Raw genomic sequence first — 11,331 nt, forward strand, 5'->3', positions numbered from 1 at the left:
TATATAGGGTTAGCTTTCACGTTTGTGTAAACTGCAGTATAGTATTGAGGTAAGAAAGTTGACTTTGGTTGAGAGACAGCAAAAATTCGTACATGTTCTCGATGGAGTATAGAAGAGCATGATTCCTGAAGTGCTACCCCTGCAAGCCAAACACGATGTAACAGCATGCCTTCTAAGACCATGCGTTTATGCAGAAGCGGCCCTATCAACGCCCAGCCGAGCACACTGATCTAGCGACGGGGATTGAAATGCCTTAAGCGAACTAGGGCTGGTTTTGCATGCCGTCAGCCAGTCTTGCTGCCGGGATTTCCTTGGTAAAGATTTGGGAGAGCTTCAAAGTTCAATGTATCAAGAATGCACTATTCATCTGCCTCATGTTGTAACGAAATTCTTATGACATTGCGCCTATCTGACTAATTCATATACCAGAGATCCAAATCCAAATCCAAATCAAGCACATGCTAAAAGAGTGCGTAGCTCATACCAAAACATTCATCTGTGCCTTCATAATAGGCCGTTTACTCCTGAAAGGTGCCCTTCAGAGGCAGATCGTCATCATACTTGCCCTCCTCCTTCTTCATGTGCTTGTCAAAGCTCTGTGTCGACATCTGCACCTTGTCAAACAGAACCCTATCCAATACCGGCGCGGCGGGCGGCAGCTTGCCCTTTGCACGAGCGGCATCTGCATCCTTGGCATAGTTGTGGAGTGCCAAGCTCGATGCGATCTGGAAGGCGTTCCTGATCTGTCGACCGTTCCAGCAGCCCGTGGAGCGCGCCAGATCCTCGTAGTGCTTGTTGGCAAACTCAATGATCTCGTCATCCTTGATAGCAAGTGGCGGCTCGCCCGTCATCTTCTGTCGCTCAGACTCCATCACCTTAAGCTTGGCAATGTTGAGGCGGAAGATCTCAGTTGTCTGAGTCTTGTCCAGAGGCGGGTAGTACAGAGACAGGTGGATACGAGACTTGAAGGCCTCGTCGATGGTTCCCACACGGTTGGTTGTCAGGAAGAGGAGACCGTTGTAGTACTCCAGCACACGGAGGAACACGGACACGAGAGCGTTTCGGGTCATATCCAGCTTGGATCGCTGAGACAGGAAAACATCGGCTTCGTCAAGCAGCAGCACGCAGTCCCACAAGTGTGCAAGGCGGAAGACGTTCTTCAGACGGGACTCAACTTCGTGAGGCGACAGACCGAGGTCACCGCAGGTAATGACGAACAGCGGCTTCTTGTTCTCCATGGCAACAGCCTCAGCCGTTGCAGTCTTACCCACACCAGGCACACCGTGCAAGAGGACCACAAGGCCACGACCCTTGCCCGCAATCAGATCCTGTCCAGGTCCCTCCGTTGAAGCATCGACATATCGTCTCTCAAGCTGCTTCTTTCGGAAATGAGACATGACAAGACTGCGGACCACATCCTTGTAATCGCTGTGAATTCGCAGGTTCTCAAACACACCGGCCTCGCGTCGAATAGGCTTGAGGAGGTTCAAGTCTACAGGCATGAAGCGACGCTCACGCAGAGCATAAGCGAACATACGCTTAGGCAGCAGCACCAAGTCCTCATCGCGCAGCTTCAGAGCTTGGGCGTTTGCCTCAAAGTTGCGAGATCCTCTAAGGCGGTTGCGCAGGAATGTATCAACAGTGAGATTGTCACGGCGCTGGCGGCTCTCGACACCATCGGCCTTCTGGATGATCTCCTTCTGCACATATGACCTGTTCTGGCGGCCACCATCGAACCATTTCTGGATCGGCATCTCATCCTCAGCAATCTCGCAACGCGTAGCCTTGCTGACGGCCAGCTGATGGAAATCAGGTCGCCAGTTGGGCATCTTCTGGTAGGCCTCGGTCAAATCAACAATGACATCACTCTCCACAAACTCTGGGTGACGCATCTTCTCGTAGTACTCGTTATCCAGAATCTCCTGCTCGGGCTCAGTCCGGTGAGAAGGAGGGTTCCTGGTAAGCGTCCAGGCATTGTACTGCTGGTGGCGGTCTTCCAAGAGATGCAAGAACCTACGGCCCTGGTCCTTCAGACCCTCGATGAGCTCCTCATGCCCAGGCTGGTAGCGCATGGGGTAGCACGGCAGCGATTCAATAGAACGCTCGCCAGCGAAGGCTTCGATCTCGAACTTGTTCTTAACAGCACCAAAGGTGGTACCATCGTGGTCGATGTAATAAGCCGAGATCTTGAACTTAGTCTGATCATCAATATCATCGAACTCATCGAAGAAGCCCCAGCCGTTCTTAGGATAAGAAGTCTCGGGCTGAGGGGCCTGAATCTTGTAGATTCGCCAAACTTCGTGGTATCGGCCACCTGCTTCGACAGCAGCCGGCATGTGGATGAGGTCACCGACACGGAAGAGTGACCACAGGTCATCAAACTTGACCTTCTCGGCGGTGCTGCCCTCGAAGCGCGCATAGAGGGGCATGATTTCCTCGTCAATGAACTTGACGTAGGCTCGCATGTCCCTCAGAGCCTCGGGGCTATCCATAACACTGTCAAAGTCTTCATCGACATTGGAGTCGACGGAAGCTAGTGACTCAGTGTCATCTTTGTCCTCATCCTCACCATCCTCGCCGTCGGTCTTGGCTTCGGTATCAGTGTCATCCTTGTTGATGACCTCGACGATAACCTCGGGCTCCTCGCTAGCAGCAGTATCGGCAGCATCAGAGTCCTGCTCCTCGAGCTCTTCATAGTCGGCCCACTTCTCCTCCAGTGTGGAGAGAATCTCTCGCATCTTAGGTTGGAAGTATACGAGGGCCTTGAATGGCCGCATGAAGGTACGGGGAGTTGATCTGGACTCTGTATCGTTGAGGAATGATGTCAAATGTCCCAGGATGGGCTGTGACTGCACACGAATTCGCTGAATCTCAGTGTCGGACGAGAGAAGTTCATTTCTCTTCACAAGCTTCGCCTTGTCGAGGGGGTCGATCTTCTTCTTGCGGTCAAGATGTGTGTCGTAGAGGCTATACCAGCTCTTGCGCACTCGAGCCGTCTCTTCGCTGCGGCGCATCGCGCGCTCACGTCTGATCTGACCCTGAAGTCCGGGGCCAGCCACAAGGACTTCGACGGCATAGTCAGGCTCATCTTCAGCCTGGAAACGATTCTTGAAATTTTCGAAGTTTACTTTGCGGACCTCGGGGACCTTGGGGCGCCACTTGGCAGCAACACGGCGACGATCTGCGAGGATTCGCTCTCGGCGCTCTGCTTCTTCTTGCATAGCAATCAAATCAAGATCATGGGGGCCGTAGGGGCGTACTGAACGGCCGCCAGTACCAGTTCCGTTGCCATTGCCATTGCCATTACCGCCAAAGCGGCCGCCACGGCGGTGAGGAATTGTCTTCCTGGTGGTCTGCTTTGTGCGAGCCATTTTGTATTGTGTTTAATTGGCTTGAAATAAGAAAAAAACAAAGACAAAGTGTAAGTGAAGCCTGCTGGGTATGATGTTGAGTGAGTTGTTGTGATGAGGCTTGTTCTGCAAAAGAATTGGCTTCTTAGAGGAATGATGGGTATATTAATATTTCCAGCTTTGACAACACAATTGCTGTACTACTCATCAAAATGCAAATTAAGAGCCTCTTCGTAGTAGTAATCGAGATCGTGACTCACGCCGCAGCTCGCTAGGCACCTGCGACGCAGCCACCGTGAGCATGGACGAGGATCCGCAGCCAATAGACCTGCATGAGTCTTGCAACGATTGCCAGGCAACCATCGACTAATATTTTAGGTCTGTTTCCTACAGATGAAAAACGACTCGTTCTTTGAGTTATCAGCTTGATAAGCTGTTACTTCACACCGTAGGACACAGGACAAGGATTATTAAACCCCAGCTATAATGGGAGCTTGCATATGATTGAACAGGTTCGTGAGGGTGGCCTCGGGATTTCGCCAGTTCTTGCCGATCTGGTATCCATCTCTAACCCCACAAGAGCTCTACGGAAGTTATTCAGATTGGTGTTCCCTTGAACGTGCTTGGATCGTCCTCCATGTATCTCTCTATCACGTATATGGAGTGTCTGGAGAGAAGCTGAAAAGAGAGATCGTCTAATAATACTTTCACAGCCACTTAGAGGAGGCAACCCGGGCTCAAATTCACGGTTCAATTGCAGAGATAATCCCTCATTCTAAACCAATTGAGGAGAATGATATACCTTACATCAATACCATGCACTCATGATGGCCATATTCATGGTGGCTCCATCTCATGTCGGTACTGAAAAGGCAGCATAAGGCAACACACACACCATCAAGAACGCTAAGAACTCACCGTACTGTACCGGATCAATCGTGCGAGACTCCAGGAACAGGGTTTGACGGGATCCCTCCCCCTATCCTAGCATCAACAATTAGGCTTCAACGTCCGTGCGTGAGGCTCTTTGGGAGGTTTCCCTCTTGATGCTGGTGTGCCTTGTCAACAAATCATGTTGATGGCTTAGACACACAGCCACACCATCCCCACACTCGTGCCTAGACTGGATCTCCACGGCACTTGAGAAGCCAATCGCTGCGAGATGCTCACATGCAAAATCCACGTTGAAAAGTAAACATTATCTAGTGTCATGCAAGCACGGTTTCATTGGCATAGCATCGAAGTCCTACATAAATGCTCGTTCCATGTCCTCCTCATTGAGATCCTGATGCCTGCTTGTTATCAACATGCGGGGTCTTCAATGTTGCTGTGGCCGACCCACCTGTAAGAGCCTCAAAGAATGACAGGGGTAGGGAGAAGAAGAGCGCGAACCATACGATTACAACGTTAACAAGGAAGGGATTATATCTCTCTCTTCAATTGATGTGATATGAAACTATGCCACCTAAGATGAGAGGTTGTGCGGTACAGATGAGACAGCGGTGGAATTGCCAGTGTGCTCAAGCATTCATGTGAACAACTTGGCTGTGCATTTTCCCCTGTTTCAATAGGGGTACGTCAGTCACTTCACATCTTAACGACTCAATTACTATGATGAAGTATCAATCAACGAATTCCAGTCTATTTCTCGCACTTTCCTCTTGAAGACTCATCTCAGTGGTCTAAATCCCACTTGCAGACCACAGTCGAAAATTTATCAGCAACAGTACGATGGCTTATGTTGACTGTCGCTGGCTACCGCATTTACAGAGTTCATGTAACAGAAGTACACAGTTCAGCAAAAATACGACGATAAACAAATCAACAAACAAGATACACATATAAGTATATTTAGAGCCATGATCAAAAGACTACAAGTTTTTTTTTTGGTGTGTGGTCACGGCACCCGACGACACTAACAAAATGCAGTCTTTAAATCGAACAGTCAACGAATTCTCGGTTATCAGCTTCAAGATGAAGTATTAGCATATAACACCCCGACGCATCAAGTTCTATTTTCACCGGTGCCTGCTTTCACTCGATTATGAATAACCTCGGTCAACTTCCATTTAATTTGTTTCAAGTCATCACATTCACACTTGGCTGTCGGCCTAGCAAGTCCTCCGGGGTATCATGAGTCTCATTAATGCTATATAAATAAAAGAAAACGCCATATTTAGGCTTCTAAGTCTATGCCGAACAAAGGAAAGAAAAACACCCCTCTCATCTCCCCTTTTGTATGAAAGAAAATAAAACCCAGTAGAATAAGAAGAAATAAACAATCCAAGCGAACATTCTGCCACTCAATTTATGCCAAAGCGCAGCATTGCGATGCATGTCATATCAAAACGTCGTAACTCATAACTCTTTAGTCGTAAACAGATGCTTTGGACCATTTGGAACTGGCTCGAATTCGTTTTCCATACTTGTAAAAGAAGAACGGTACAGGGATCAGCAACGCAGCAAATCCACCAGTAATACTGGAGCCTGGTCCGACACCAATGTTGTGGAACAAAGGTCCTACAACCAGCGGGAAGGCACCAGCAAAGCATGATCGAAGGAAAGTATTCGCCGCTACTGCTGATGCGGCGTAAGCCTGGAATGTGTCCACCAGGTAGTTGAGAGCAGCTTGGAAGATGGTGAAGAAACCCGTGCCCAACATGACGAGACCGATGCAAGGGACGATCCAATGGATGTCACGTTGCGGACCGGTCCAGCCCATCAAGAACTGTCCGCCACTAAACAGGATGGAGCCAACCATCATGGGCGGTAAACGCTTTTCGGGAACTGCTCGGTTGCCAGCGGCATGATATGCCTTGTTATACAACAGTTGGTTATACACATTGGCACCACATCCAAAAATAGCTCCGAGGAAGATGCATGTAAAAGGTAAAGTAGCGACCAGGGGGCCCCATCCACGAATTTCATGGAAGATAATGGGAATGCCGCCTAGTTGCATGTACAAAATGCCGTAGCAGAAACTGGCGTAGAGGGCGACGAGGAAGCAAATGGGCGTAAGGAGCAACTGCACCGGGCGGACCAAGAACTTCTTGCACAGGTCCTTGACATTAACGTCCCATTCCTCGAATTTGGCGTGCAAAGCCCAGTTTCCGCTCTCATGGCGCAGTCGACGCGCCTTGTATACGAGAAGTTTCGGGGGGTAGCTTTCGTCGATGAAGATAACCGCAAGCAGGAGGAAAACGGCCTGGAGCATTCCTGTAAGATATTCGGTCCAGCGCCAGCCCAAGAATGACTGTTCTGTCACAGCAGCAGAGACAATGGGACCTAGATTCATGTTAGTGAGACCAAATTTTCAACGTGTGGCGATTACTGATCTTGCTTACCCAAAGAAGGGCCACCGACGACAGCCATTGCGTAGCCAGCCATGGCAATACCTCTGTATGCTGGAGAAAACAGGTCACCCAGTACACCACCCGTGTTCGTAACAGGTGCGGATGAGAAGAAGGCTCCCCAGAATCGAGTCAACATGATTGTTTGAAGGTCTTTGGCCGTGGCAGTTGCGAAACTGAAGCAGATGGCAACAAACATGGGAGCCATGACTGCAATACGACGGCCATAGACTTCACTTAGTGGTGCCCATAATAAGGGACCAACACCGAAGCCGAAGAGGAACAATGTGGTTCCTAGCGTTGCAACCTGTGTTCCAACGTGGAATTCTTTGGCGACCTGTTGCGTACCGGCAGAGTATGCCGATGAAGCCCAAGTCGCCGTCATAGTAACAAGGCCATAGAGCGCCGTGGTGAGCACCTTTTTGTGCGTGGGCCAGTTGAGAGGGTGGTAAGGGTCATCAGGGCCGTCGAAATCGACAATCTCGTCCTCTGTTGTCGGGATATGCGCAAGGGGATGTGTAAACCGAATATCGGGTCGCGAACGAATACGCGACAATACTGTGTCTCTCCGGGACAGGGTACGATCCAAAGCAGTAGCTCTTGCATCTTCAGGTCGAGTTCGGATCTTGCTAGCCTGGGATGTATTGGTCCGGATCTCTTGGAGAGCGGGTCGGTGACCATCAAGGTCGTCTTGCTTTTCTCTGTCATCTAGACTGTGAATGCTGGTTCCGCTCTCTTCATTTGGGCTTTCGTCAAAGGCAGCTGTATCACTGGTCTGGGACTGTGAATGTCCAAGGACTTGATCTTCTTTGTCTGCCATATTGAGGACTGTAGCACGTGAGGTTCGTTCAATTGAAAAACGAACTCAAGCATCGCTAGCGCATCTTCAATCCCGGATCCATCATCGTGGGAGCGGGAGCATCCATTTATATAACTACCGGTACGAAAATCCCTGATCGAAAAGACAGCCGAAAGCCGGGAGAAAATTTCCACAATATTCGACCGCTAATCGTCGACCGCTAAATCTACAAACTTCAAGGCCAACAATGGGCGAAGAAAAAACATGATCCCAGTCGCCTTCGATATCTGCCGTCGCTATTTCCGATCCACACCCGGCTAAGTCTGCCGATTGTTAGGGGCTGCAGCTGACGTCAAAGGCCGACTTGATTTCGACAAGGGCGACAAGGACCGGAGAAAGACGTAAAAGCGAGCCGAGGACGGAGCCGATGCCAGGTAATTCTTAGCAGCTCTTTAGTAATGTGTGGGCTTAGTCGGTTAGAAGCCGACTTGACCATTCTTATTCGGCTACTTGCTTTGATAACGCAGACTTTGAGACCTCTTTGTTCCTGAGAAGTGACAAATCTTCCAAAGAAGGAAAGTAGAATGCGACGACGAGTCAGAAATGGCGCTGACAGGGGTAACGTTCAATTGAATTACACCGTGCCTTTGCGATATCCAACCATGATCTTTGGCGTTGCGGCTATCAAGCCCAGTGCTCACAACCAAATGCTTATGCACGACGATCAAACGGAGCACAGAGTAACGGCCGAAGAATCTTCTTATCGACCAAAACAGTGGAGACTGGCAACTGGCCCTACAACCCCTTGGATCATCCCGCTTATTACTCGCTTCTTTCGGCTTGGTCGTTTGCCAAAACGCTTGAAACCTGATTTGTTGCTGACTTGGATGTGCAGACGCGAGTCAACGGAATACGATTACAAAAGCTATCAACACCAACCGCCTGGTCATTCTTTGGAATTAATTCTGCTGGTGAGTAGGCCTTAATATAATTTGTAGAAAGCATAGGGACAGTGACAGCCTATCAGGAACAAGTGGTGACTCTTCGTTTGTAAACCAGACATCGCAGTAAAGACGATTTCCCCGCTACCCTACAGGATAAGAAGGGTTAACAGCAAGATCAATAGATGGCATGCGTAGCATTCACTAGAAATAAAACGCCCGTTTTTTGTTTTTTATTACAAAAGAATACTCTAGCGATTTTGGTTTTATTTCTCGCGAGGGTTTGGTCGAGATGAAAACACCATTAGGTGCATTTGTTTGCGAACATGCTTTGCAGATTTTGTCTTCGGCCAATAGATCAGTCTCCGATCTGCAAATAGCCGATTGCCTCGGGAAGAGAAGCAAAAAAGAAAAGTAGTCCCAGAGTTGCAGAATTGTATGGTGCGTCTGCATCGTGACTATACCATACAAAAAATGAACGGAAACTTCATATGCGATAGAAATGACAGCTTCATCATATGAGAATTGGCTCCAGAGTACAACCAAAAATAGATAAAAGAGGCAAAAAATGAAACTTGACGAGAGTGGGACTCGAACCCACGCGGATTGCTCCACCAGGAATTGCTGTTAAGGTAGCCTTAACCTGACGCCATAACCAACTCGGCCATCTCGCCGATTTCACATTTGACCTTTCCCTAAAATATTACATATAGTACACACCAACCTCGATGAGACTCCAGACGAGGTGCGATGATACCATACTCTTGGACTCGGTCTCGCTGTAATTCTTTTACAGGACATTATCCAAGTATAACTAGAATGGCGTTTCTTTCGTATAAAAAGGTAATGAACAGATTGAATTGACACAAGTTCAATAGACAAAACTGGCCGATAACAGAAGGAAAAGTTCTGGTCTTGGGTAAGCTTAAAAAGTGGCTGTGAATAACGCGCTGTAGTACATGCGCGACCTGAGCATTTAGATGCAGGTAAACAATTTCAGTATCTGAATGATTTGACCAATGGTTTAACCAATAGATTTTCTCACAGTTGCTATGTATTTCGATGATTGGGAATAGTTGTGAGAAGCCGTAAACACAATAGTCTATATAGCGTCCTAAAATCGACTCCATATTCTACTATAAAATGGTTATCGTTGCCGTGAGATACCCAAAAATACTTGTAAGGGCTTGACTATTCTACAAACTTTGCATGCCGTGCTTTTTTATGCCGAGTCTTTGAAAGCCCCCAATTTGAACAGCTTCTTTGCATTATCCTTTCCAATCTTCCTCACATCCTCTGCATTCTTCAAGGTAACTCCGTCATACCAGTCACAAGCGTCACCAAACGACTCAAACGGGTAGTCAATTGAGAACAGGATGCGGTCCGCACCTCCAAGCTCTGTGATGCAGTACTCCAATGTGGGTGTTGAGAAATGACCGCTAGTGGTGATCCAGATGTTCTGGGCAAAGTATTCTCGGATCGTCTTCTTGCAATCCAGACCAAGTGGCTTCTTGACGTCCTCAAACCAGTGGTTAATTCTCCACAGGTCAAAGGGGATATGCTCTCCCAAATGGCCAATAATGACTTGGAGCTTGGGATGTCTGTCAAAGACACCGTTTGTGACCATGCCCAGGAGATGCAGGCTCACACCCTGAGCAAAGCTCAGCGGAGGTCCAATAAGCCACTTGCGCTTGGCCCAGAGCTTGTCGTGAATAGTTCCAGTGGGATTTCTAGGGTGCAGGTAGAAGGGAACGTCCAATTCGGTAACAGTGGACCAGAAAACATCCCACTCAGGTCCGTCGTAGAAAACCATGTCATCTCCATCGGCACCAGCTCGCTGTGTGTCATTGACAAGTGCGCCCTTGAAGCCCAGTTGGGTTACACATCGTTTTAGCTCTGCCGCTGCTTCAGCAGGATCATGCATAGAGAGAGTGCTGAGTCCCGGTGTCAGCTTCAACTATGGGATTTAGAATGTGAATGTCATTCTGCTCAGTACTCACGCCAAGGCGCCGAATCGGTCAGGGTGGTCCTTGATAGCACCAGCAATGTAATCGTTAATCTCAACGGCGAATGCTTGTGCTTCTTTGCTGTCCCAGATATCCTGCACACCTGGTGCTGTGTAAGACAGTAATGTGTAGCCAACACCGTGCTTGTCCATATAGGCAATGCGCGTGTTGGTAATATCTGTCATCTCGTGGGCGTGTTGATCAGGGTTGACGGCGAAGAGCGAAGCCCACCACCTTGTCTTCTCCTGCATGCGAGGTAAGGCAAACGCCTCCTCAAGAGCTACTTTGCCGAGCATTTTTGCGGGTTTAGAAGTTGATGTGTAGGATTATTTTTAAAATTATATTACTTAGTGTGGAAGAACTGTTAGATGTAGATGGCAACGACAATGAGGAAATGGTTATTTGCTTGAGCAAAGAATTGATTGGGGACCGAGTATAAGTAAGAATCAGCCCTCCTACACGTCGGCCTCGCGCGTCAGGAATTAACTCTCCAACCGCATTCAATATCTCAACACGACACCCCTCATCTGCTGTCCCTCTTCCGCTGGCGGCTGAAGATCAGTTGACTCAATATATTGGCGGATCCTGGCGGATGACGTCCCTTCCTTGGGTGTAGAGGAGCCCCATAACCCATCAAACAGATCGAAGCTAGGAGTAAGCTGAGGGGCTGTGGTGGATTTCGGCCCCGGCGATGCTCTTCCCGCGCCTGAACTAGACTTTGAAGAGGTGACGGAGCGGGCGGCGGTGGGTATCAACGGCTAATGAGCTGGAGATGATTGGATTCAAGGCAGAGGATGCGGGGAAGAGCACCAAAGGGACGATAACCGCACAGTGCATCAGAAGATACACTGTCGGCGGATACAGTCACACTTTGACAGCCTTGAT

The 11,331-nt window shown here is 48.8% G+C and overlaps 3 protein-coding genes and 1 non-coding gene across 4 annotated transcripts; all 4 read right to left on the reverse strand.

The window, feature by feature from the left end:
* Positions 1–368: 368 nt before the first annotated feature.
* On the reverse strand, positions 369–3,548 carry V8C40DRAFT_229573 (uncharacterized protein). The gene has a single exon (XM_083212503.1). The coding sequence runs from the start codon at positions 3,369–3,371 to the stop codon at positions 519–521; it is 2,853 nt and encodes a 950-aa protein (XP_083078938.1). The 5' UTR covers positions 3,372–3,548; the 3' UTR covers positions 369–518.
* Positions 3,549–5,208: 1,660 nt separating this feature from the next.
* On the reverse strand, positions 5,209–7,613 carry V8C40DRAFT_7186 (MFS transporter). The gene is made up of 2 exons (XM_083223352.1): positions 6,695–7,613; positions 5,209–6,635 (listed from the first exon to the last, which is right to left on the reverse strand). Exons 1-2 carry the CDS (start codon positions 7,518–7,520, stop codon positions 5,719–5,721), a joined length of 1,743 nt encoding a protein of 580 aa, XP_083078939.1. The 5' UTR covers positions 7,521–7,613; the 3' UTR covers positions 5,209–5,718.
* Positions 7,614–9,016: 1,403 nt separating this feature from the next.
* Positions 9,017–9,114, reverse strand: V8C40DRAFT_t24. The gene has a single exon. It is a non-coding gene; the product is annotated as a tRNA-Leu (tRNA).
* A 389-nt stretch (positions 9,115–9,503) lies between these two features.
* V8C40DRAFT_229578 (amidohydrolase family protein) lies at positions 9,504–11,193 on the reverse strand. The gene is made up of 2 exons (XM_083212504.1): positions 10,441–11,193; positions 9,504–10,374 (listed from the first exon to the last, which is right to left on the reverse strand). Exons 1-2 carry the CDS (start codon positions 10,740–10,742, stop codon positions 9,663–9,665), a joined length of 1,014 nt encoding a protein of 337 aa, XP_083078940.1. The 5' UTR covers positions 10,743–11,193; the 3' UTR covers positions 9,504–9,662.
* Positions 11,194–11,331: the final 138 nt, after the last annotated feature.

The sequence above is a fragment of the Trichoderma camerunense genome, assembly GCF_050948025.1.
Source record: "Trichoderma camerunense strain CBS 138272 chromosome Unknown V8C40scaffold_1, whole genome shotgun sequence".
Lineage (NCBI taxonomy): Eukaryota > Fungi > Ascomycota > Sordariomycetes > Hypocreales > Hypocreaceae > Trichoderma > Trichoderma camerunense.